The 27,816-nt window shown below is 45.4% G+C and overlaps 1 protein-coding gene across 1 annotated transcript; it reads left to right on the top strand.

Moving 5' to 3' along the window:
- The first annotated feature begins 20,282 nt into the window (after window positions 1-20,282).
- Window positions 20,283-23,847, top strand: LOC123061405 (uncharacterized). Its single transcript, XM_044484496.1, has 2 exons — window positions 20,283-20,833; window positions 23,470-23,847. Exon 1 carries the CDS (start codon window positions 20,339-20,341, stop codon window positions 20,819-20,821), a length of 483 nt encoding a protein of 160 aa, XP_044340431.1. The 5' UTR covers window positions 20,283-20,338; the 3' UTR covers window positions 20,822-20,833; window positions 23,470-23,847.
- The last annotated feature ends 3,969 nt before the right edge of the window (window positions 23,848-27,816 follow it).

Consider the following 27,816-nt stretch of genomic DNA (forward strand, 5'->3'; position numbering starts at 1 on the left):
GTGATCTACTCAAGATGCTTGACAAAAGATGAACACTAAGCTATGGCTAAATCACAAAAGAGCAGGTTCAAACAAGCATGACAAAAGTGCAAAAGATATCAGCATCATAGACTTAGTGAAAATAATAACATGTCAGGAATTAACATTAGGAGGCAATGTTTAGAGCAAGCTAACAACATGCTACAGGAACATATTATAGCAAAACAAGGCATGGCATGAATCTACTCAGAGCATAGAACAAAAGTCCCTTACTGACTATAAGCCAAAAAGGATCAGAAGATATGATGGTACCCATCTAAACATAGCAAGTTCCGTTAACAGATTCAGACTTAGCAGAAAACTGAGCATGGCATCAACAGAATTACGAAGGCATACTTGCGAGCTCGATTCACTCAACACAAGGCATTGCATGACAAACTAAGCATACTACCAGCAATAAGACATGTTCAAGAAGCTAACCATGGCAAGAACAAGTTTATAGCATGCTTGGATCAACTACAACAACCTTGGCAAAATTGATTAACACGTAAACAATATGCCAGGAACATTTTATAACAAAAGTGGAGCAAAATTTAAACATGCTAGGGAACTCCATAATTGCAAACAGGGACATGGATGGATAGAGCATAACCATATGTCCAAAACATCCTCACTGAACATACTCAAAAGAAGCATGGATCTCCCTGTAGCAACATGAATACATGGCATAAAAATAACAACAGGGAAATGACTTAGCCAAATTCTAAGTCCCTGAAATCAGCAATATCACGAGAGCTACTTTGCATGCTTGTGCTAGTCACCACAAAGATCACAAAAATACATGGCATACACCCCTGTAAAGATGGCATGGCATATCCCAAAACACATGTAGAGCTCAAGCCCATATGCAGCACACAATAATCATGGCAAAAATGGCAAATGCTAATAATCTGATAAGAATCAGCACCTAACAATTTATAGCACTTTTGCATCCGTCATTTGGGCATCAAGATGGACTCAAACAAGCATGGAACAATGGAACAAAATCAAGAGCACGTCATGATGAAAATTTTGGTATATTGCATGCACAAAACGGAGCTACGGTCACAGAGTTATGGCATGATGAATAGTGCATGAAAATATTGCAGACTTAGAGAAAAACGAGGTCAACCCTAGGGTTTGGATCTGGATCTGGATCCGGGCGGCACGCAACCCGAGGTTCACCAGAACTCGTGTCGGAGAAAGGGAAGACAGTGGCTAGAGTTGGAGGGGTGGTCGCCGGAGTAGGGACTTGCCGGATCCGGTGCGATGGAGGGTGGCCGAGGCGGAGGACGGGTTGTCGGCGACCTCCAGGCGGCGGGGCGGCGCCGCGGAAACCGAGGATGGCGAGGGGCATGGCGGGCGGCGGGGAGCGGGAGGCGCGGTGGCGGCCGGAGTGAAGATCGGTGGCGAGGTCAAAGGACTCGGGCGGCGCGGCGTTGACCGCGGGCGGCGGCGGCGGAACGCGCCGCGGGGGCCAGATCTGGGCCCCGCGGGCCGGCGGCAAAGTGGGGCGGAGCGGGGACGCGTGGCGGTTCCTGATTGGTCCGGTGGCGGTGGCGGACACGTCCGGCTGCGCCCGGACGTGTCCGGTGGCGGAGAGGGACTAGGTTAGGGTTGGACTGCGCGAAAATTTCGGAAGGGGCACATATTTATAGGTAGAGGGAGCTAGGAGAGTCCAAATGGAGTGTGGTTTTCTGCCACGCGATCGTGATCGAACAACCGAGAGGATGGAGGGGGTTTGGATGGGTTATTGGGCCACTTTGGAGGGTGTTGGCTGCAACACACACGAGGCCTTTACGGTTCCCCAGTTAACCGTTGGAGTATCAAATGGACTCCAAATGGCACGAAACTTGACAAGCGGTCTACCGGTGGTGTACCAAGGCCGCTTGGCAAATCTCGGTCCATTCCGAGAAAGTTTAACACCCGCACACGAAAAGAGACAAAAGGAGGCGCCGGAGGACGTAGGAGTGTCGGAATGCAAAATGGACAACGGGGAAAATGCTCGGATGCATGAGACGAACACGTATGCAAATGAGATACACATGATGACATGATATGAAATGCATGACATGAACAAAATGCAAAACAAAGACAAGGACCCAACCATGAAGGGAAAATCATAACTTAGAGCCGATACTGGCAAGAGTTGGAGTACAAATATGGTAAGTTACTTACGGGGTGTTACAACACTCCACCATTATGAAATGATCCCGTCCTGAGATCTAGGACTGAAAGAACTCCGGATATTTGGAACAAAGGTGGTCCTCGTGTTCCTAGGTGGCTTCTCGGTCGGAATGATGTGACCACTTCACTTTTAGGAATTTGATGGACTTGTTGCGAGTCTTGCGCTCGGTTTCTTTAAGAATAGCAACGGGATGGTCATGATAAGACATGTCTTCTTGGAGATCAATCTCTTCGAAGTTGATGGTGCGGTCAGGAGTCTTGAAACACTTGCGAAGCTGTGACACATGAAACACGTCGTGCACATTTGCGAAGTTGGATGGAAGCTCAAGTTGATAGGATAGATCGCCTCTTTTTCCAATGACCTTGAAAGAACCCACATATCTAGGGGCAAGCTTCCCTTTGATACCGAAGCGATGAGTACCTTTCATTGGAGAGATGCGGAGGTAGACATGGTCTCCTATCTCGAAAGCCAAGTCACGATGCTTGCTATCATAGTAACTCTTCTGGCGCGATTGCGCGGCTTTGAGATTTTCACGGATGACTTTACACATTTCTTCAGCTTCTGTGATTAAGTCATTGCCAAGAAGTTGGCTTTCACAAGTCTCTGACCAGTTAAGAGGGGTACGACACTTTCTGCCATAGAGAACCTCGAATGGGGCCTTGCCCGAACTCACTTGGAAGCTGTTGTTGTAGGAGAACTCGGCATATGGAAGACAATCTTCCCACTTCATACCGAAGGAAATGACACAAGCCCTGAGCATATCTTCAAGGATTTGATTGACTCGCTTTACTTGTCCACTAGTTTGAGGATGGAAGGCTGTGCTGAAGCGAATGTTGGTGCCCATGGCCTTCTGGAAGGAGTCCCAGAACTTAGAAGTAAAGATGTTTCCACGATCTGAAGATATCAACTGCGGAATGCCGTGCAAAGAGACAATCCTAGAGGTGTATAGCTCTGCCAGCTGAGCTGCTGTGATATATTCTTTGATAGGAAGAAAATGAGCCCCTTTTGTAAGCTTGTCGATGACAACGAAGATGGCATCATTTCCACACTTGGACTTGGGAAATCCAGTCACGAAGTCCATCTCAATATGGTCAAACTTCCATTCTGGAATAGCAAGAGGTTGGAGGAGACCAGCTGGCCGTTGGTGTTCTGCTTTCACTCTTCTGCAAACATCACATTCATTCACGAATTGAGCAATTTCTCGCTTCATTCGAGTCCACCAATACGACTGCTTGAGGTCATGGTACATCTTTATACTTCCAGGATGAATAAATAGGAGTGAATTGTGAGCCTTGTTCATAATGACTTTACGAAGGTCACCCTTAGGAACCACAATTCGATCCTCGAAGAATAAAGTATCTTTGTCATCAAGGCGATAGCACTTGTACTTGGGTTGGCTCTTGGCAATCCCATTTTTCACCTACTTCACCATTGCATCAAGAAGTTGTGCCTCACAAATCTGATCTTCCAAAGTGGGAGAGACTTGGAGGTTGGCAAGAAATCCTTGAGGAACAACTTGGATATTAAGTTTGCGGAAAGCTTCACGAAGATCCGGTTTGAAGGGCTTGAGAATCAAACTGTTGCAGTAAGCCTTCCTGCTCAACGTGTCTGCAATGACATTGGCCTTGCCTGGAGTATATTCAATACTCGGATTATACTCTTGAATCATTTTGACCCAACAAGTCTGTCTGAGGTTGAGGTTGGGTTGAGTGAAGATGTACTTGAGGCTCTTATGATAAGTGAAGATGTCCACTTTCCTTCCCAACAAGAGATGTCTCCATGTTAAAAGAGCATGGGCAACTGCCGCCAACTCAAGGTCATGAGTGGGGTAGTTCTTTTCATTGTGCTTCAACTGGCGAGAGGTATAAGCTACAACTTTCTTCTCTTGCATTAACACAGCACCGAGACCTTGCATGGAGGCATCACAGAAAATTTTGAATGGTTTGGATTCATCAGGAGGAGTCAGAACTGGAGCTGTGACTAACTTCTCTTTCAGGGTGTTGAAGGCGATGTCACATTCAGGCGTCCAGACATACTTCACATGCTTATGGAGGAGGTTGGAAAGAGGCTTCGCGATCTTAGAGAAATTCTCAAAGAATCTTCAACAATAGCTTGCAAGCCCGAGAAAGCTGCGGAGCTGCTTGACATTCTGAGGCGGTTCCCAATCACAATTGCAGACACCTTCTCAGGATTAATAGCTTTGCCCTTGGCTGAGATGATATGGCCAAGGTAGAGAACCTCATCGAGCCAAAACTCACACTTTGAGAATTTTGCATAGAACTGATGTTCTCTGAGTTTGTCCAGCACCAATATCAAGTGCTTGGCATGATCCTCCTTGTTCTTGGAAAAGACCAAAATATCATCGAGATACACCAAGCCAAAATCATTTTTGTAAGGGTTGAAGATGAAGTTCATCATGTGAGAGAACATTGGAGGAGCATTGACAAGGCCGAAAGACATGACGGTGTATTCATAAGAACCATAGCTTGTTCTGAATGTTGTCTTGGGGATATCTTGTTCACGAATGCGAATCTGATGATAGCCCATATGGAGGTCAAGCTTAGAGAATACTTTGGCACCTTTGAGTTGCTCGAAAAGCTCATTGATGTTGGGAAGTGGGTACTTGTTATTTATGGTCTTCTTGTTCAATGGGCGGTAGTCGACACAAAGTCGGTCCCTGCCATCCTTCTTCTTGACAAAAAGAACACCACAACCCCATGGAGAAGAACTCGGTCGGATCAGACCCATACGCTCTTGTTCATTGAGTTGTTTCTTCAGTTCCTTCAACTCCTTTGGTCCAAGCTTGTAAGGATGTTTGCAAACAGGTTCTGTGCCAGGCTCAAGACCGATGACGAATTCAACTGGCCGATGAGGAGGCATTCCTGGAAGCTCTTTTGGAAAGACGTCTTGATATTCACAAACGATTGGAATCTGAGAGATGGCATCCAACTCTCCCTTCTCGTTGAGAGAAAACAGTCGAATGGTATCATCATGAGCGGCATAGATGATCACATCCTCAGACGAGTGTGTCAATTGAATCTGCCTGGCAGCACAATCAAGCTGAGCTTGTGCTTAGAAAGCCAGTCCATGCCGAGAATTAGATCAATATCTGAGTTGCCAAGAACCATTGGAGAGGACAAAAATTTATAATCTCCCATCTTGATAGAAACATCCGGAGCCATCATTTTGGTGTTCATGAACAAACCCGGAGAGGAAACCGCTATCGGTTTAGGCAAATCGACAGTATGCAAATCGTGCATGGATGCAAAAGGCTTTGATATGAATGACAAAGATGCACCAGTATCAAATAAGACTCTTGCAGGAATATCATTAACTTGAAGATTACCCATGATCACTTCTGAAGAGTCCTCTGCCTGAGCTGCGTTCATCATGTTCACCCTTGCCGACTTGGAATTATGCTTGACCACTACATTGCTGGCAGATCTCACAAGAGGAGGAGGCGGAAGGCGCCTTTGGTTGAAACATTTGTTTGCATAGTGCCCTTTCTGCTGACACTTGTTGCAAGTAACCTCTGAGAGCGGACGGTGATACGGAGCACTTGACCTTGGAGCATGAGACAAAGCTTTGTTCTGATAGCCTGGGTTGGGTGGGTGGGAAGATCCATTGCCACCTTTACTCTTCTGCTGGTAAGGCTGACGGAACGGAGGAGGAGGAGGCAACCAGAACTTCTATTGCTTAGCTGCCACTTGAGTTGAAGAAGAAGATGGAGCTGCATACCTGACTCCCTTCTTAGAAGCATCGCACTTGAGCTGAGTAGTTTCTTGCTTTAGTGCCATGTTGTAGAACTCATCATACTTGGTCGGCTCAAAAAGCACGAAAGCTAGTTGCAGATCTTCTCTGAGGCCACCTCTGAATTGATAAATCATGCTCTTCTCGTCAGGGACGTCTTGTTTGGCGAAGCGAGCGAGCCTCTGAAACAGGATGTTGTATTGGTAAACAGACATGCTGCCTTGCTTCAAATTGCGGAACTCCTCACGCTTACTCTCAGCAACACTTTGAGGAATGTGGTGAGCTTTGAAGTCTCGGCGGAAATCATCCCAGGTAATCACACGACCTCCTCTGGAATCTTTGTATTGTTGATACCACTCAGCAGCTTGGTCTTTGAGTTGGAACGAAGCAAACTTGTTGGGAATATAGATACCAGGTAAGACCCGCCCAGGAGGGGCCGGGTCAGCCCCAATGGCGGGTTACAAAAGAAGCCCAGTAACATTCAAGGCGATAGTTTATTAAGACTTATAGAAGGCCTAAGCCCAGAGGCGGCTTAAGGCCCAATATTGTAAACCGCCATTGTAAGGAAAGACTTGTAAAGAAAGGCATGTAAAAGAAGTCACCGAGCCGGACACGTTTTATAAGCCGGCCGGGACTCTGTAGGCCGCCAGGCGTCAACCCGTGTATATAAGGGGACGACCCGGCGGCGGCTTAGGTCAGGAGACAACAACTCGAAGCCAGGACAAGCATATTCGCTCCCTGGTCTTCGAAACCCCAGCAATTCCAAACACAACTAGACGTAGGCTTTTAACTTCATCGTAAGGGGCTGAACTAGTATAAAACCTCTCGTGTCCTTTGTCCCGGTTAACCCCTTTAAGCTTCCTAGTTGCGATGGCCCTACAACTAAGTCCTTTCGCTAGGACATCTGCCGTGACAATTCCACGACAGTTAGCGCCCACCATGGGGCCAGCGCACGGTGGATTTGAGTTCTTGAAGGGCAACTTCGAAGGGCTCAAGGGATACGTTGTAGGCCGGATGACCAAGAGTCGTTGCGGAAAGCTTTACATCGACGACGAAGGCTGGGGCCCCGATGCCGGCTCGATTGAGTACGGGTACCGGGTCCCCTTCGGAGGAATTCATGTCTTCATCGGACGGATCGGCGAATCGGGCCCTGAGCCGGACATCCACACCAACCTCGTCGAGACGGCTCAGCGCACGAGATTCGGCCGGGTTCAACCTGCCGTGAGGCACGCCTTCATGGGTTGCGTCCATGGAGGAGAATATTCTGAAGGCATTGCATGACAAACTAAGAATACTATTAGCAAGAAGACATGTTCGAGAAGCTAACCATGGCAAGAACAAGTTTATAGCATGCTTGGATCAACTACAACAACCTTGGCAAAATTGATTAACACGTAAACAATCTACCAGGAACATTTTATAACAAAAGTGGAGCAAGATTTAAACATGCTAGGGCACTCCATAATTTCAAATAGGGCCATGGATGGATAGAGCATAACCATATGTCCAAAGCATCCTCACTGAACATACTCAAAAGAATCATGGATCTCACTGTAGCAACATGAATACATGGCATAAAAATAACAACAGGGAAATGACTTAGCCAAATTCTAAGTCCCTGAAATCAGCAATATCACGAGAGCTACTTTGCATGCTTGTGCTAGTCACCACAAAGATCACAAAAATACATGGCATGCACCCCTGTAAATATGGCATGGCATAGTCCAAAACACATGTAGAGCTCAAGTCCATATGCAGCACACAATAATCATGGCAAAAATGACAAATGCTCATAATCTGATAAGAATCAGCACCTAACAATTTATAGCACTCTTGCATCCATAAATTGGGCATCAAGATGGAATCAAACAAGCATGGAACAATGGAACAAAATGAAGAGCATGTCATGATGAACATTTTGATATATTGCACGCACAAAATGGAGCTACGGTCATAGAGTTATGGCATGATGAATAGTGCATGAAAATATTGCAGACTTAGAGAAAAACGAGGTCAACCCTAGGGTTTGGATCTGGATCTGGATCCGTGCGGCGCGCGACCCAAGGTTCACCAGAACTCGTGCCGGAGAAAGGAAGACGGTGGCCGGAGTTGGAGGGGTGGTCGCCGGAGTGGGGACTTGCCGGATCCGGTGCGACGGAGGGTGGCCGAGGCGGAGGAGGGGTTGCCGGCGACCTCCAGGCAGCGGGGCGGCGCCGCGAAAACCGAGGCCGGCGAGGGGCACGGCGGGCGGCGGGGAGCGAGAGGCGCGGTGGCGGCCGGAGTGAAGATCGGCGTGCGTGGTCGAAGGACTCGGGCGGCGCCGGCGGAACGGGCTGCGAGGGCCAGATCTGGGCCCCGCGGGCCAGCGTCGAAGTAGGGCGGCGCGGGAACGCGTGGCGGTTCCCGATTGGTCCAATGGCGGTGGCGGACGTGTCCGGCTGCGCCTGGACGTGTCCGGCAGCGGAGAGTGACTAGGTTAGGGTTGGACTGCACGAAAATTTCGGAAGGGGCACATATTTATAGGTAGAGGGAGCTAGGAGAGTCCAAATGGAGTGCGGTTTTCGGCCACGCGATTGTGATCGAATGGCCGAGAGGATGGAGGGGGTTTGGATGGGTTATTTGGCCACTTTGGAGGGTGTTGGCTGCAACACACACGAGGCCTTTACAGTTCCCCGGTTAACCGTTGGAGTATCAGACGGACTCCAAATGGCACAAAACTTGACAGGCGATCTACCAGTGGTGTACCAAAGCCGCTTGGCAAATCTCGGTCCACTCCGAGAAAGTTTAACACCCGCACATGAAAAGAGACAAAAGGAGGCGCCGGAGGACGTAGGAGTGTCGGAATCAAAACGGACAACGAGGAAAATGCTCGGATGCATGAGACAAACACATATGCAAATGAGATACACATGATGACATGATATGAAATGCATGACATGAACAAAATGCAAAACAAAGACAAGGACCCAACCACGAAGGGAAAATCATAACTTAGAGCCGATACTGGCAAGAGTTGGAGTACAAATATGGCAAGTTACATCCGGGGTGTTACATGGACACCGCATGCATCCTCTACTTCCACATGTTCTGCTGCACCGACGCCTCCGTCAGCTGCCACCGCCAACCATGATACAATAAAGCAGGCACAACCACCACTATCTGCCAAGAGCACACCTTCTGGGCCTGCACAGAGCTCTTCTTCATCCATGGCATCAACAGGGCAAACACATGATATAATTTGTCGTCGTTGCAAAGGTGGAGGTCATTATGCGAGTCAATGCCCGTCTCAGCGTTTGATGATTGTTATTGAGGATGGTGGGTATGAGTCCGCTAGTGACTATGATGAGGAGACTTTGGCTCTTATTACAAGTGAAGAACACGGTGGAGATGATTCTGATCATGAGACGCAATACATGGCTGCTGAAGATGCTGGCAGGTATGAATGTTTAGTTTCTCAACGTGTTTTGAGTGTGCAGGTTACACAAGTTGAGCAAAATCAGAGGCATAATTTGTTCCATACAAAGAGAATTGTGAAGGAACGTTTTGTTCGCGTCATCATAGATGGAGGGAGCTGCAACAACTTGGCTAGCATGGAGATGGTGGAGAAGCTATCTCTCACCACAAGACCACATCCACATCCTTACTACATCCAATAGTTCAACAACAGCGGCAAGGTTAAGGTAACACGTACTATTCGTGTGCATTTTAGTATCTCTACATATGTTGATTATGTTCATTGTGATGTGGTACCTATGAAAGCATGTTCTTTATTACTTGATAGACCATGGCAATTTGATAAAAAATGTGTACACCATGGTAGAAACAATCAGTATACTCTTGTTCATAAGGACAAAAATATTACTTTGCTTCCTATGACTCCTGATTCCATTTTTGAAAGATGATACTAATAGAGCTAATAAAGCAAAACAAGAGAAAAATAAGAGAGAAAATTAGATTGTGGCAAAAGAATTTGAGCAACAAATGAAGCCTAATAATAAACCATCTAGTGTTGCTTCTGAAATTAAATTGAAAAGTGCATGTTTACTTGCCACCAAATCTAATATTGATGATCTAGATTTCAGCAAATCTTTTTGCTATGCTTTTGTGTGCAAAGAGGCGTTATTTTCTTTCGAGGATGTACCTTCCTCTTTGCCTCCTGCTGTCACTAACATTTTGCAGGAGTTCGCTGACGTCTTTCCACAAGATGTGCCACCGGGATTACCACCTATTCGAGGGATTGAGCATCAGATTGACTTAATTTCCGGTGCATCGCTACCCAACCGTGCACCATACCGTACCAATCCAGAGGAGATGAATGAGATTATGCGTCAAGTCCAGGAGCTACTCGACAAAGGTTATATTCGCGAATCCCTTAGTCCTTGTGTTGTTCCTATTATTCTAGTGCCGTAAAAGGATGGTACATCGCGTATGTGTGTTGATTGTAGAGGCATTAATAATGTTACTATTCGTTATCGTCATCCTATTCCTAGGCTAGATGATATGCTTGATGAATTGAGTGGCTCTACAATATTCTCCAAAGTTGATTTGCGTAGTGGATACCATCAAATTCGTATGAAATTGGGAGATGAATGGAAAACTGCATTTAAAACTAAGTTTGGTTTATATGAGTGGTTAGTCATGCCTTTTGGGTTAATTAATGCACCTAGTACTTTCATGAGATTAATGGACGAAGTTTTACGTGCTTTCATCGGACGATTTGTGGTAGTCTATTTTGATGATATACTAATTTATAGTAAATCTTTGGAGGAACATTTGGAACATTTACGTGTTGTTTTTATTGCTCTACGTGATGCACGTTTGTTTGGTAACCTTGGAAAGTGCACCTTTTGCACCGAATGAGTATCTTTTCTTGGCTATGTTGTTACTCCACAGGGAATTGAAGTTGATAATGCCAAGATTGAAACTATTGAGAGTTGGCCGCAGCCCAAAACGGTCACACAAGTGAGGAGTTTCCTTGGCCTCGCTGGTTCTATAGGCATTTTGTGAGAGATTTCAGCACCATTGCTGCACCTCTCAATGAGCTTACAAAGAAGGATGTGCCTTTTGTTTGGGGTACCGCATAGGAAGAAGCCTTCATGGTATTGAAAGATAAGTTGACACATGCTCCTTTACTCCAACTTCCTGATTTTAATAAGACTTTTTGAGCTTGAATGTGATGCTAGTGGAATTGGATTAGGAGGTGTGTTATTACAAGATCGCAAATCTGTTTGCATACTTTTCTGAAATTTGAGTGGGCCTAATCTAAACTATTCTACTTATGATAAAGAATTATATGCTCTTGTTCGTACCTTAGAAACATGGCAACATTATTTATGGCCCAAGGAGTTTGTCATACATTCTGATCATGAATCTTTAAAACACATTAAAAGTCAAGCAAAACTGAACCGTAGACATGCTAAATGGGTTGAATTCATTGAGACTTTCCCTTATGTCATTCAACACAAGAAGGGTAAAGAAAATGTTATTGCTGATGTATTGTCTCGTCGTTATACTATGCTTTCACAACTTGACTTTGAAATATTTGGTTTGGAGACCATCAAAGATCAAAATGTGCATGATCCTGAATTTAAAGATTTATTACAGAATTATAAGGAAGGGAGAACTTGGAACAAGTTCGTCGTTAACGATGGATTTGTGTTTCGTGCTAACAAGCTATGCATTCCATCTAGCTCTGTTCGTCTTTTGTTGTTGCAGGAGGCGCATGGAGGAGGATTAATGGGACACTTTGGCATGAAGAAGACGGAGGATATACTTGCTAAACATTTTTTTTGTCCAAAGATGAGATGGGATGTTGAGCGTTTTGTTGTTCGCTGCACTACATGTCAAAAAGCTAAGTCACGACTCAATCCTCATGGTTTATATATGCCTTTGCCTGTACTTAGTGTTCCTTGGGAGGATATATCTATGGACTTTGTTTTAGGTTTACCTCGAACAAAGAAGGTGATGGATAGCATATTTGTTGTCGTGGATAGATTCTCAAAAATGGCACACTTTATACCATGTCATAAAAGCGATGATGTTGTTAATGTTGCTGATTTGTTCTTTCGTGAAATTATTCGCTTGCATGGTGTGCCAAATACTATTGTTTCAGATCGTGATACTAAATTTCTTAGCCACTTTTGGAGATGTTTATGGGCTAAGTTGGGGACTAAACTGCTTTTTAGTACTACTTGTCACCCCCAAACCGATGGACAAACTGAAGTAGTCAATAGAACATTGTCTACTATGCTTAGGGCTGTTTTGAAGAATAATAAGAAAATGTGGGAAGAATGCTTGCCTCATATTGAATTTGCTTATAGTCGTTCATTGCATTCTACTACTAAGATGTGCCCTTTTGAAATTGTGTATGGTTTCCTATCTCGTGCACCTATTGATTTGTTGCCTCTTCTATCTTCGGAGAAGGTTAATTTTGATGTTGAAGAACGTGTTGAATTGATTTTAAAAATGCATGAGTTAACTAAGGAAAACATTGAGCGTATGAATGCTAAATATAAACTTGCTGAAGATAAGGGTAGAAAACATGTTGTGTTTGCACCTAGAGATCTTGTTTGGTTACATTTGCGTAAGGATGTATTTCCTAATTAGCGCACATCAAAGCTAATGCCATGTGTTGATAGTACTTTTAAGGTTTTAGAGAAAATAAATGATAATGCATATAAATTTGAGCTGCCTGCAGATTTTGGGGTTAGTCCCACTTTTAACATTGCAAATTTGAGGCCTTATTGGGGTGAGGAAGACGATCTTCCGTCGAGGACGACTTCATTTCAAGAAGGGGAGGATGATGAGGACATCAATACCATTGTTACACCCATAGCCCCTGCTGCTATACATACCTGACCAATTACTAAAGCTCGCGCACGCCAATTGAGTTACCAGGTACTTTCGTTTCTTGATAACGATTCTAATGTTCATGAGAATATGATGCTGCCTAAATTGGATACATTTGTTTTGATTACAAATGAAGGGCCTAGCTTGGAAAAGAAATATGAACCTTGAAGCAAGTTCAAGCATGGATATGATGGCATGTGCAAGGGGAACAAGAACAGAGTTACAAGTGATGATTCCAGGACTTTGAAGCCACCATAATGAGTGCATGAAGCCTTGGACGAAATACACAAAATGCCACTCCATAAATTTCGTCCAGAGGCTATTCTAGGTGTTGCGTCACCTTATTTTTGGGCCAGACCCATGTAATTTCGAAATGCTTGATTATAGATTGTTTTTAGAGTCTGTATGTGTGGGGAAACAAGAGTTAGGGTTTGTCGTGGAATTGTCACGGCAGATGTCCTTAGTGCGAGGACTTAGTCGCGAGGCCAACGCATCTATGTGGTAGCTTGAGAGGGGTTGAGCGGAATCGAGAAACGCAACACAAGACAAGGGTTTAGATAGCTTCGGGCCCCGGGAAACATCATCTGGTAATAACCCTACATGCTGTTTGTGGCCAGGTCTCATTATGATCATGAGGGAGTCGCCGGTAAGCCGGCTCTTTGTGTCTAGCCCTAGAGATTATTTTCTTCTTGCTTGTCCCTCTTTGAGGAGCCCTGCCCCTCCTTATATATGTTGAAGGGGCGGCTTACATGTAGAGTCCTAGTAGGATTAGAACTAACTTATTCTCTATTACAAGTCGGATACAAGTACGGGTCTTGCTTCCTTGTAAAGGAAATACTCCTCATGTCTTTCGTCTTAAGCCGGTCCGCAATAACATGAGCCGGCCTACTGGGCCTTGGGCCCTTGTCATCTGTCTGACCCGCCGTCGGGGCCATCATTAAGTCGTCAGGCTCGTGAGTCGTCACACCAGTGAACTGCTCGACCTGTGAGTCACCAATCCTCTGGCGGGTTATGATGAAGCGCCAAGTTCCGGCCGGGTCATACTGCGGGTTATATCCCCGACATTAGCCCCCAGTATAATTTGGATTTATCCATGTTAAACTGATCCTGTAAAATAACTCAAGAACAAATTTGACAGGTTGTGTTCCGGGTTAAATATTCTTGTAAGCCAGCACCTGAACATCTTTAAGTCCTTGACATTTCCTTGTTGATATAAATATGTCCATAACCCCATAGAAAGTCTTCTCTAACTGATATGCTTCAACTTTGTTAATGCAAATAGTCCAGATACTTGTTTTTGAAAAAATATGGGTCAATAGGCCAACTTTAGAATCAATTTGCTGACGTTGATCTTCTTGTAAAGAAATATAGTAAGAGATAATCCACTTGAGTCGGCCTCCACAACGCCGGCTTAAAAATATTGGTCTTGAAAAACTCATCTGACTTTCAATCGGCTTGAAGATGTAACACTTGCCGGTTTATCATTACCAAAATGGCCGGATTATAAAACAGACGATGCCGGATCATGTAATTGTTGCTGATGCCAGGTTAATCTTATGATGATGCCGGGTCATAACTTTGCAGATTTCTTCGATAATAATATAATACCTGATTTGCTCAAAACTGAGAATTTGAAGTTATTCCTCCCTTATATGCATATCACCTGTAGCCCCCAAGTACCGGGTTGTCATGCTTGCTGCAACCAAGGACTTGTAATTGCCTTATACTCATAAAAATTTCAACCAGTGTAGCCCCCAAGGGCCGGGTCATTATGCAATAATGAGTAGGGACTTTGTAAATATGATCATGTAAACTTTGAACAACAACGTGTAGCCCCCAAGGGCCGGCTCAGTAAGATGTTACTGAGCTGGGACTTTGTATATGATTCATTGATAATAACATCATATGATGTAATCTCCACCATGGGGCTTGAATAATAGTAGATCTTTCGACAGGAGCAATTGGTAGCCCCCAAGGGCCGGCTCATTTAAAATGTGATGAGTCGGGTCTTCAATAAGTGGAAGCAAAAAATGACTTTGCATTAGCCCCCAAGTGCCATGGTGCATGCTGGCAGTGACATGGGACTTGCATATTTGATGTAATCTCAATTTGAATAATGTAGCCCCCAAGTGTCGGTCGTAAGCCTGCAGCGACTCGGGACTATTACTTTCATTGTAGAATAAATCATATCCATTGAGAAAATCATGACCATTGCGCTCAAGTGACTTTGAAAACCTCAATCATAATATTAGTTACTGATAACCATAATAAAAATCCAGCCATGTTGGCTATTAAAGATTTGAATAACCCGGTTTGAAATTTGAATCATTCAATATCATAATGACAATCCAACCAAGTTTGGCTATGAAAGATGTGAATCAGAGTTTAAATACTCGGCAGCTCTTGGCCGATGGCGACTTAATGCACATTCATGGTAAGCCAGAATTTTAATAACCCAATGGCTTATAGCCTTTGAAAAAATCCAGAATGGATACCCCTTTTGAAACATCAATTTTGATGATGAGCTTGAACTTAATATAAGTCATAGTTCTGCAAATCCTGTGATATTGAATCATACTGCCGGCTTATGATACCTGTGCAGTAAGGGTGATAACCCAATCTTCAGAAGCCAAAACCTCGAAATGTTTATGACTGTCATATACTGGCGACTTATTGTCCAAAGTCAAGCCGGGTTAAATAGAAACCACTCATATATGCTTCAGATATGATCAAAAAGTCTCAAGTAAAATCCAAAAAATTGTTTGCAAAAAGAGACTTCAAAAATTTTGAGGCTTCTGATTCGAATACGAACAGAAAACCGTTCCAAAGGGGTTAAGCTAAGATTCGAATACGATCATATAGCCCCCAGTGGCTTTGGCATTGCCGATCAAGAGGGTACCGACAGCTGTGTTCTATTTGGTTCGAATACGACCTATGTTTGAATAGGAAGCCCCCAAATGACCTTGAGAGTTGTTTAACGACGCTGATTCGAATACGATCCACGTCGGACCCAAAAAGGAGTTAAGCTATGATTCGAATACGGTCAAGAAGCCCCCTAGTGAGTTTGGCATTGTGCCGATCAAGAGGGTACCGACAGCTATGTTCTCTTTGGTTCGAATACGACCTATGTTTGAACAGGAAGCCCCCAAATGACCTGTAAATGTGGATATGAGACAGATTAAAGGGTAATCATAGCTTAGCTCAATAAGCCGGAAGCCCCCAAGTGATATATTTCTGAGCTATGCTCGCCGGGTGCCTGTGTTTGAGTTGTGCTGTGTAACAAACTCTCTTTGGTCCCTATAATTTTTCTGAAAACTCGAACTTGCGAGAGATGAATTCTTTTTAAACCAGAAGTTCAAACCGGATATTTAGAGCTTCAAAGCTTTGTGGGAGACAGGTTTACCTTGATCCGGGTTGTAAACCGAAGTATCATTGTGAGCCGGAAATTTTTTGACGACCTTTAAATTTTTACCAATATGGCGGTAGCCTCCGGGACCGGGTTATCTTCCCCCCAATGACCCGGGGTCTTGAATCTCACGATGCTTTACCAAGTCATGTCATCGTAGCCCCCGAGTCTTAAGACTACTCGAGGAGTTGGCTTGAGACTCTTTTTGCTTGATCATGATATGGCCAGTGGATTGCTGGAATATGTTGAACCTCGATGGGTTATAATTGACCATGTCCATTGACCCGTCCGGTGTAGGCAAGGGCCATAGCTTGATGGCCTCTTTTGTTATGGAGAATTGTTCTGCATAAGAAACTCGACAAACGAGAGTAATTGTTCTCGAAGAAAATAAAATGTATCAATAAAAATTGACTGGATGGATTTCACCTGATTTGTCCGCGACATTGTAAGCCGGCGCTAACGGAGAGAGTCGGCACCCGTGTTGTAAGCCGGCACACACGAAAGAGTCTGCCGCAGCATTGGAAACGGCAAGGGTGCGGGCGAGTCAGCCACGGATGCGGACGACGAGTCTGTTGTGTGTGTTGATGTAGCGGGGTCGGCGACTTGCGCACGTATCCATCCAGAACATGGCGCGAACGTGCTAGCGCAAAAATAATATTGGCGCACGCTCTTTGGTGACACCTTTGTAATAAATAATGGTCCTGCGAAAAAATATCACATACCAGTGTAATTGTTCTCAAACAATTTAATATATACTGAAAATAGATAGGGCAAAGAGCACCTGATATTTTGGTTGGCTGTGCAATCGGCGTGCGCTCCTTCATGTTTGAAGCGAGTAACCAGAGGTACTCTGTAGCATTTTTTTAAATTTGACTTGGCCATCCTGCCTTCTCTACTTCTACCATTTCTGTCTTATCAAACCGCTGTAGTAGAAGCGCTCAAAAATCAGCTCGTGTGGACGGGCTTCAGATACAGAGCATGGCAGCGGCGGGACGAACCCAAGGCGGCTCAAAACCGTGGGCGGCCCAATGGCAGGCAGCCTTGCCAACAGCGGCAGACTGACGAAGCTCCAAGCAGGCCGACAGGGCTTCGGCGGATCGACGACGGAGGTACGTTAAGCGGCCTCCTGGATTCTAGCATCGTCGCTAGATGCGATATGTATAAGTTGATCTGGAAGACTGTTTTTTGCAGTGACGTTCCTATCTCTCCTGGTATTCAGTAGGTATTTGTGTGAGTTGCAGAGCTTTCCTCTGAAGTCTTACATTATCAGAACCAAGTGCATCTTGCAATGACGCGTGCCATTTTAGTTTCTGTTGCCCTTGCTCGGATGCCAGCACATGAATATTTTAAGTAATCAAGTTGATGATCTTCGATGTTTTCTAGAGTCACACCATAAGATTGTAACACATCGTCAGGGGTCTTCATCATCTTGAGAGGTGATATGGCAATTTAAACGGTGATTCAACTTGGTGGCGGCTCAACCGAGATTGAGTGGAGACGGCTCGATGCTGGACCATAGCAAAGGCAGAGGTGACCCGGTTGTTTCAACGTAGCAAAAACAGCACTGCAAGCTTGCCTCGGAGCCGCGGGCCACAGCAGCGTAGGTGGAAGCGCAAAGCGCAGCCGGCAGCCCGTCGGCGGCGGCTCAGCGACTTAACACGGAGAGGCTCGAAGGCAAGAGATTGACCCGGCGGCGGCTCAGCGGTAGGAGGCCAAGGTGGCACGCGCAGAAGAAGCATCCGACCATAGTCGTTTAGAGGCACGAGCCGGCGCGGCTGTAGAGGCAGCAGCGACTTGAGTTCTGCTTGGGGACGGCTCGAGTGTGGCCTGGGCAGAAGAGGAGTTGAAACCTGTCATGGCTCGGAGGCCTACAGCGGCGATGCGACCAAGCGAGGGAGCAGCAGCGGCAGGTAACCCCAATGGCGGCCGGCAGCTTGCAGACCGTAGCAAGTGAAGGCGGCACGGGGTCAGCTTGACCCGGAGGCAGCATGGCAAGGCCAATGCGGAGCTGGCCCGGGGTGGCGCAGGAGGCCAGGCGCTGCTCAAGCAGCGATAGCAGAGTCCAAGTCGTGGTCGATCTGACCGATCCACATCTGGGCCCCTTGAAGAGGGAAACTCGCGGTGGCGACTTGGCGCAGAGGTGAGACCGAGGTGACGGTGGGAACGGCTCTAGACGGAGGCGACTCGGAGCGAGACCGGATCGAATCCGCGTCAGCAGGGGCAGGCGTAACTAGCGGGCGTGACTCGGCTGAGCGGAGAACGGAATCCGCGGGCGAGATGGAGTGGGTACAACCGGCGAGACCAAAAACAGAGCCGGCACGAGGCCGCGCTGAAAATCAATACGGAGGCGGCTGATTTTTGTTTCAGCTCGCAGGGTGGCCGCTGTGGCAGATATCGACTCACCCTTGGATTCGACGGATCGCCGCTTCATCTTCGAGAGCAACTCTAATTTCTTCTGAACTTTAAATCTCACCTATTGCAAATCTAAACCGATAATCTTCAAGCTGATGTATATCCTCTCGAACCGGTTATTCTTCATTCGGAAAAAATTGTGAACTTCTCGATCCTTTGAAGAAATCCCTTCAAGAACTCAACACAACCGTGCGCAGGCCCTGTGGTGGGCGCCAACTGTCGTGAAATTGTCACGGCAGATGTCCTTAGTGCGAGGACTTAGTCGCGAGGCCAACGCATCTATGTGGTAGCTTGAGAGAGGTTGAGCGGAATCGAGAGACGCAACACAAGACAAGGGTTTAGACAGCTTCGGGCCCCGGGAAACATCATCCGGTAATAACCCTACATGCTGTTTGTGGCCAGGTCTCATTATGATCATGAGGGAGTCGCCGGTAAGCCGGCTCTTTGTGTCTAGCCCTAGAGATTATTTTCTTCTTGCTTGTCCCTCTTTGAGGAGCCCTGCCCCTTCTTATATATGTTGAAGGGGCGGCTTACATGTAGAGTCCTAGTAGGATTAGAACTAACTTATTCTCTATTACAAGTCGGATACAAGTACGGGTCTTGCTTCCTTGTAAAGGAAATACTCCTCATGTATTCCGTCTTAAGCCGGCCCACAATAACATGAGCCGGCCTACTGGGCCTTGGGCCCTTGTCATTCGTCTGACCCGCCGTCGGGGCCATCATTAAGTCGCCAGGCTCGTGAGTCGTCACACCAGTGAACTGCTAGACCTGTGAGTCGCCAATCCTCCGGCGGGTTATGATGAAGCGCCAAGTTCCGGCCGGGTCATACCGCGGGGTATATCCCCGACAGGGTTGGTTTCAGACCCCTTCTCCAAGGGCCACGAAATCCCTCCTCTCTCCTTCATATATACAGCCCTTAGGGCATCATTTAGACTTTGAGTTTGTTTAGATTAAAGTTCGCCATAGCTAAAACTTCGCGTATTTCATTTGTGTTCAACGACCAGACAAAGGCGTCACAGAACCCCACCTTGATCAATAAAGTTTTCCTCTTATATTCGCAATATCCAGAGTGTAATCTTAGTTTCTTGCTTGTTCTTCGTTTTTCTACAGAAAACAAATCTTCGCGGTCAGGTTGATCGTGCTTCGGCGTGGTCAATAACATCTCGGAGTTGGTTTAGCGATTGCTAAGACGCGACATCCTCGCACGTTTGTAGTCGGATCGTCAAAGTCGACTTCCTCCAAAATGATAACCACCATCTCATCGAAAGACGGGACATCTTTGTCTCTATCAGTCGGATTTGTCAATTTCGACTATAATACTCTTATATTTATCATAGATGGATTCTAGACACTAATACAACTAATATGGATCGAAGGGGCTATACCCCTAGTCCAATCAAAACAGCCCTTGGCAAAAGGCCAAAAGGGCAAAGAAGTGAACCTCAATAGAACCCTCCCGTACTTTATATTGTGCTACTTTGTGTATGTGGATTTATGTTGTACCTTGTGATTGTGATGGTTTGCTTTATAAAGCGTTATCAAAACTTTCTGGGTATATAAGGCAAAGAAGTGAAAGGAAAAGTCAACTACCGGCTGTGTGCATGAGGAAGGAAAGAAGCCCGCGTGTTGGTTAACTATGAGCCACCCCTCCCGGCGCGACTCCAGACTCTTCCACAGTTCCACGTCTCCCTCCCCTCCAGGCCTCGCTCACCGAAATGGCGAAACCCTCCCAATCCCGCCCCCTCTTCGTCTTCCCCGTCGCCGCCGTCCTCGCCGCGGCCTTCCTCCTCCCGCTCGCCCGCTCCGACGCCTCCGGGCCCACCCCCACCGCCACCGCCTACGACGAGCTCCGCCTCCGTGGCTTCCCGCGCGGCCTACTCCCGGCCAACGTTCGCGGGTACACGCTCGACGCCGGCTCGGGGGACTTCGCCGTCGACCTGGACTCCAGCTGCCGCATCGTGCTGCCGGCGGGGAGCTACCTCGCCAACTTCAACGACCACCTCACCGGCCACCTCGACGACCGTCGCATCTCCGGCCTCAGCGGCATCCGCGTCAGGGCTTTCTTCCGCTGGTGGTCCATCACCGGGATCCGCGCCGATGGAGACGAGCTTGTCTTCGAGGTGGGCTCCGTCTCCGCCAAGTTCCCCGCCCGCCACTTCAACGCCAGCCTCGAATGCCCCGCCAAGGCCGACTCGTAGTACTATAACAAGGTATTACTAGTGCTGAACTGCTGATATATCATGCCTCTTTGTTTCCTATTGCTTGCTTGTACCTTAAAAGAACAGAGCCTCTACTTTCTAATGATTCTTTGATTTTCAATTCACAGTAGCACACTAGTACTATAGTTGCTTCGATATGTTGGTTTTTTTATATAGCTTACCACATATGCCATGTGGTGGTAGACTGGTAGTGCTATAGTTGCTTTATAGTGCTAGGTTGGAAGGATATGGACATATTAAAGACTAGATGTCGTTGGTGGTAATTTGGATTGGTTTAGTGCCAACTGTTTTGAATTTTGACTAGCTTCAGTAACTACAGAGTGGAATTCAACTAAATTTCTTGTTTACAATTGCACTGCGCTATATCTGGACGCGTAACTGCTGCTTTTTTTTTGCATTTCACCTTTTTTATTGCTTGTTTATTATTCCATTTTCCATAACCAACTATAGTCCTTTAATATCAAGATATTTTCCAGACAAACAAAATATAATTTTTGGTATTGCGGTCATTAATTAATATCTCAGCTGCTTTCATTACTAGCATTGGAATCAAGTCAAGGCATGCTTGCTTGTGGCAAAGTAGCTTTGCAACTGAAGAATACAAGCTGTAAAATGCTATGTAACACCTTGGACAGTAGGACAGGGATACAGGGTATAATTCTTGAATAATTTGAGTTAGCTGCCATGGAAGAAGTACAAAAATGTGAATGAAATTTCAAATGAAAGGTTGTTAGTTGTGAACCATGATCCTTGCAGTGTAAAATGAAAGGCTACTATTTTATTGCTGCACAACTCAAGAATTATGAGCTTCCACACTTCAGTTCATTTCTCGAGTCAAGCATCAGTTGGTCATCTCATGCTGTTCTATCAAACTGATGTCATTATTATTGAACTGTACTGGTAAATAATCATTCATTTACTGCATGTTCAGGTTCACTAATGCGTTCACGGCACCGAGGGTTTTCCGAGTGATTGTTAAGCTGAAAATGGCCCAGCCAGTCAGTCTTGTGCATTACTTCCCTTTTTGATCTTATTTTGACTCTACTGCATATCAGACTCTGCCCCGCAAAAATTATGCCAACGATCAATTGAAGTAAACTACTATATTCTACAACATGCAGAACCACATGCATCTCATACTGTGAGCTAGAACAATATAACCCTAAGTCTCTTACAGGAAACTCGAATGAGTAATTAGAGACAGTACACTGGTTGATGTTTTAAAGGTCCTTTAGTCTGGTTGTTTTGCCTTCCATGATCGCTCTCTAGACTCTGGTAACAAGGATGGACTGGTTTGAACAGCGAAGTGGTGCTTGGCATGTCGGGTAAACAGAAAACAACCCTAACGAATCACCACATTTATGAGTATGCAACTAATTTTCAACTTAAGTAGTTAAAAGATATATTGCTAGCCAGCATTGATCTTAAATTAATTGACTGATATTTGCTAGTGGTGAACTGTTAGTTTGCAATCTAGCAAGCCCAGCTAAAGAGAAGTGGCAGCGGTAGTGTGGTCATGTTGTCAAGACAGGTTGTGCAGCTAGGGCGTTTAGGACGTTTAGTAGAGTCGCTGTATCATGGAGGTATGGAGTAGCCTCTGATGACATTACCGAGCAGCAGAATAAGATAACAATGTTACTACCCAAGCACCATGGAGAGTCATGTCATAAATAAACTAATATAACTAAGGTTTTGCTTTCTGAAATTTACTTCCCGATAAACAACTTTGGTTGCTGCTAGATGGGCATCAAACTCCTCCGCTATTTCCACTCCCCTACCTTCCTCTACCAGTCTACCACTACCTGCTTACATCACTTGAATGGATTTTAGTGAAAGAGAACATGTTACCACTTATATAACAGTCACATCCATAACATTTCCTGGTTTGGGGCTGGTTGCAAATCAGGTTTGATTTGCAGTGAGCTGGGTATGTATGCGCGTAATACGTTGTATGAATTTTGCCATCTTTTAGGACATGGTTCTGTTAGAGTTGTTCGATCTCTTTATTTTCATGAGAGTAACTAGATGATTGTTTCTGTATTGTTGTCTTTGTTACATGGTTGCAATTTTTGTATCTTGAAGATTTATTTCTATGGTAAACGATGAACTTGTTCCTCTTGGGGGGTTCAGCGCAGAGTATAGCACCGACTTGACTAAACACTATGCAACTTACAGTTTTATGTATTAGCTTTTACATGTTGTAATATGGTTCTGGTGTAGGCAGGCACCACATAAGAGAAATAATGATGAAGGTGTTTGTCACAAGGCCACGAGTGACAAATGTAAAATCCAGCAAGCTAATGCTTTTTGTCTCGCACCTAGTCATTGAAGCTTTACACAATTATTAAGAACGTAACATTTAATCAGGACCCAGGGAGTAGCACCGAAGCAAAGATATTCACTATTTATTTTCGTGCCAAGAAAACATCCCCAGGGATAACATTCCTGGAGTCTGTTGAAACGTGGAAATAGACTGCTGAATTACCCAATCTTTTTTCTTTAGAATTGCCTTGCGCAACGTCAGAGCTGATTCTAAGACCTTAAAAGCATATTTCTTAGCACCAGGTTTGGCCTCACATTGCACACGCACTTAATTGAGACACTGAAGTGTTGCCTCTTGTTTGCAGGAACTCTTGCGTGCCTCATGACACTGGCATACCATCAAGTCGCCTTGACGTCGAGCACTATGATTGTTTTTAATCTCTCACTGCCTTTGTAATTACTACTTGTGTATAAGTCTGGATCCCTAAGCCACCACTCCACTTTCGACACCAAGAAAGCGGGATAATGTAAAGGTTCTTCTTTGCTCTTTTGTTGGATGGCTTGTCGTAATAATCCTGGGAACTGGTAATGGTTTTTATTTCAGTTTGTAATCTATACAACTTCTGGTTTGGCGAGTATACCACCTAACGTTTCTCTTTGTTATTTTTAAAGTAGAAATCGAGAGATGTAAATGAATCATGTGTATGTCGTTATTGATGAAGTTGATATTTATACACGGGGAAGAGGCGCTTATGAAAAGGCGTATGTACAGAGGGATGCGACCAACCGTCGCAATGGTTGCCAAAAGGCAAGTGCTGATGGTTCTTATCAAGCAGGGATTAACCCACTAATTGGCACTAGTTAATTAATCCTAACACTCCCTCTAATCACAGCTTGTACTTTTGAGCATCATTATCTTGATGAGACTCCTTGTATATGCTTGTCGATAATGTTCATCATCTTCATCTTGAGAAAGATTCCTTTAAAAATCCTGTGGGAAAAATATGAGGAGTATAATGTTTGATATGTTGCTAAATCTCATGCATATCCAGTGGAATAAATAAGGAGAAATTGTTGCAACATATAACAATTATTGTCTCTTTCAACTCAATATAAAAAACCCCATAGAATTTAGAGGACAATAAATATGTCCTATATAATTTCTTAAAAAACCCTATGAAAACAACAGAAAATATGACATATGATCTTATGTTGATATTATCTTGTTAAAAGCCTTTATTAGAACATGTATAGTAAACTTATGAAGGAAAAAAGAGTATAATATGATGCATTGGACAGGAACAATTCAGGAAGATACTTCCTTGATTTTTGCAAATTTTGAAATCGTCACATACCAATTGCATGAACATATTTTTTTTTAATGTTGAAGTTGGTAAAGACTCTAAACAAATCAGCCATGTGATTTGACTTGCAAGATGAGCAATATAGTCATATTGCTTATTCTGTACTCCCTCCGTCCCAAAATAAGTGTTAAGAGAGTAACATGTTAGCATCCGGACAACACAAGCAACATTATCTTAGAGATAATGGTTTGTGGATGTAGCCACCAAGGTCTGTTTCGAAGACTTTCATGGGATGACTACCACACCTAACAGGAATACAAAGCTCTACGATCTGACATGATAGGGACCTGATCAATGTATCCAATGGTATTTGTGTCCAGATTTCTCTGAAACTAAAAGATTAGGACAAGATGTTTGATGAATTGGAGACATTGAAAGATATTCTTGAGTCCCAACCAATTATGTGTGGTGGGTCCAATGGCACTATGATATGGAACTTTGTGTCTCAATATCGCATTTCCATCATCTCATGGTTTTAATGGATCTTTCTCTACATCTAGAGATTGAACAACCATGGTAGTTATGGATGGATAAAGTTTGTCCACAATGAATTTCTCCAATATATTCTGGATATAGACAATATGGTGTACCATAATGCATGAGTGAAGGTCCTCGAGGTCTAACCCAAATCCTTCATCTCAAATTCCGTCGATTAGATGATCACGTGATTCGTCATTGCAGGAGTAATCCTTGTGTATGACGAGCACATATGGGTAATCATCATTGTAGGAGTAATCCTTGCATGTAAGGAACTCACTACGTCGGTTGTACCAAAATGTACCGACAACAATAAGCTGGTGACTTACTGATTTTACACAATGTATGGTGCATTTTACATTTCAATTCAAAATGAGATTTCATTGGGAACCATCTATGTGTGAATTTAGTGATCCATATGGATATGTGATCACCACATCTATCAACTGCATAGATAGATGATTTTATACTGCCAATGATATAAGTTATCGAAATGAGATTCCACATTTGGAGAATAGTTGGGTATCTGTATGAACCCTTGTGCTACAATAGGCTCTATATTTCACCACCTCGTTGTTCCCATTCTGTTCCAGAAGAAAACTAGTGTAGGCGCCCACCGTGGGGCCTGCGCACGGTGGTGTTGAGTTCTTGGAGGAATCCTCCCAGGAGATCGAGAATTTCATAATTTACCGGATGAAGAAAGTCGGTTTCAGAAGGATCTACGTCGTTGACAAGCAGTCAAAACAACATGTTCAGATTCGATCTAGATGAGTCAAGGTTCCGCAAGTTGCCAAACCAAGTCAAATCGCCCTGGCAATGGTCACGTTGGACAATGGAAAGTGTGATTAGCAATTAACAATGGAACCTATTTAGAAGGGTCTACGTCAGAGTCATATTCGTTAAATTCGAATTTACAGTCGATGAGATTTGAAGGATACAAGGGTTTGGCGTTTTATCTGCCGCATCGCCGAGGCAAAGCGATCCGTCGAATCCGATTGTAGATCCTACTGCTACTTTGTGCATGGACGACAAGTCAAACAAAAAACAGTTTTGCTAAAGCACATCTAGATGTGCCATAAGTATTGCACATCTAAGTCATATGTCATTGATCTTACATTAAGATTCGTGTGAATATTTTTTTATACTTGATTCACTCACTTAGATATGCAATAATTAAAGCACATCTAAATGTGCCTTAGACACATAAAAAAAAAACTACTCGGACGACCTCGCATCGAGCTATTGCCTCTGCGCCACGCCTGGCTACCAGACCGCGACCGCCTCCACCTCGCTTTCCCGTTGCTATTCCCTAACATCACAACGGGAGATTACAAATCAATTGGCAAGTGCTTCTATACAAGCAGGCACGTATCAATCAAACAAGTACTACTGGACACATCAAGCAAAAGACTAAGATTGTCTACTACTCCGTTCCTAAATACTTGTCTTTTTAGGTATTTCAACAAGTGACTACATACGGAGCAAAATGAGTAAATCTACACACTAAAATATGTCTATATATATTTGTATGTAGTAGTTATTTAAAATGTCTAGAAAGACAAATATTTAAAAACGGAGGGAGTATTTCTCAATAGCCAGAGCCAGTTCGATGGGCTAGCAAGATTTAGATGGAAGAAAAGTCAAAATAGGAAAACGGGCCACTACCCAGAAGGGAACACAGACGTGGATCCATCGGACCGGCCGCGACCCGGAAGTGGAGACGGAGGCGAGCTCCGCTGCTGGATACATCGCCCTGACCCGCCTCCTGCTGACGCCTTACCGTGGCCCGCCTCACCAGCGTCATCACTGCCGGCTTGTCTCGCGCTGGCACTGCCCCGTCCGCGCCGACTGCAACCTGCCTCGACCGGCGCAGCCTTGAGCCGGATCCTGCCTCACCGGGTCACCCTCGCAGCGCCCTGCGCCGCCGCGTGAGCCGGCGTTGAGTCGTCGTTCGCCCTCCGCGCCTTTCGCCGGCCACGCCTGTCTTCCACCCGCTGCTGCGCCGGATTGAGTCGCCCCGACCTCACTTCAAGTCACCGTCGGATCCCCTCCTTGCGCCTCTCCCTTGCTGCGAGAGCCGCCCCGTTGCCGTGAGTCGCCGCCAACGGAGAGCCGCTGTCCTGCGCTGAGCCGCTGTTCTCTGCCGCCATGGGATCGACCCGCCCAGCCAGGTCCTCCGCCTCTGAGCGCCTCCTCTGTCGCGCCGTGTTAGAGAGCCTTTACCACGGTCTCTCGCCTCTGCCATGGTCGGGTGCGTCCGCTATGAGCCGCTGTTGGCACACTACGTTCCGACCTTGAGCTGCCCGCGTCCACCGTGCGCCGCCACCGCCAAGTGGTTGACCAGCCGTTGAGGCCGTTCCCCGCACGCCTCTACGGAGGATGCACATCGAGCCGCCGATCTTCCCTGGCCCTGCACCCCTGCCCCTGCTCTCGAATCACCTTGGGTCACTGTACGCCGAACCGCCGGGCCTGTCTGAAACACACCTGTGAAGCTGAAACTGTTTTTTTCGAGAGCACACCAAGAGCGTGCCTTAATTTTATAAAAGAGAGCAGAAAAACAGTTTACAGGAGGCCTAGGGATGAATGCGAACAAACATCCCTGGCTAACACACCCACTCACCCCCTAGCTAACCTAGGCCTACTCTCTCACAAAAACTTCGAAAACCTCCTCCCCAAGGCCTGCCTCCTTCCACTCCTTCAACTCCCTAATAATAGCCATAGCCAGATCTGGCCCAATCAACTGCTGGTTGGTTCTGTGGAAGACTCTCGCGTTTCGTTGTTTCCAAAGAGCCCAAATGACCGCAATAACGACCGTGTCGAAACCCCTCTTAGAGACCGTACTCCCTGTTGCTCTCTGCGTCAGCCACCAAT

The sequence above is a fragment of the Triticum aestivum genome, chromosome 3A (assembly GCF_018294505.1).
Source record: "Triticum aestivum cultivar Chinese Spring chromosome 3A, IWGSC CS RefSeq v2.1, whole genome shotgun sequence".
NCBI classification, from domain to species: domain Eukaryota; kingdom Viridiplantae; phylum Streptophyta; class Magnoliopsida; order Poales; family Poaceae; genus Triticum; species Triticum aestivum.

Bases quoted from the DNA above. Each gene is read 5' to 3' on its own strand.
- LOC123061405 (XM_044484496.1), top strand. From the start codon at position 20,339: ATGGCGAAACCCTCCCAATCCCGCCCCCTCTTCGTCTTCCCCGTCGCC.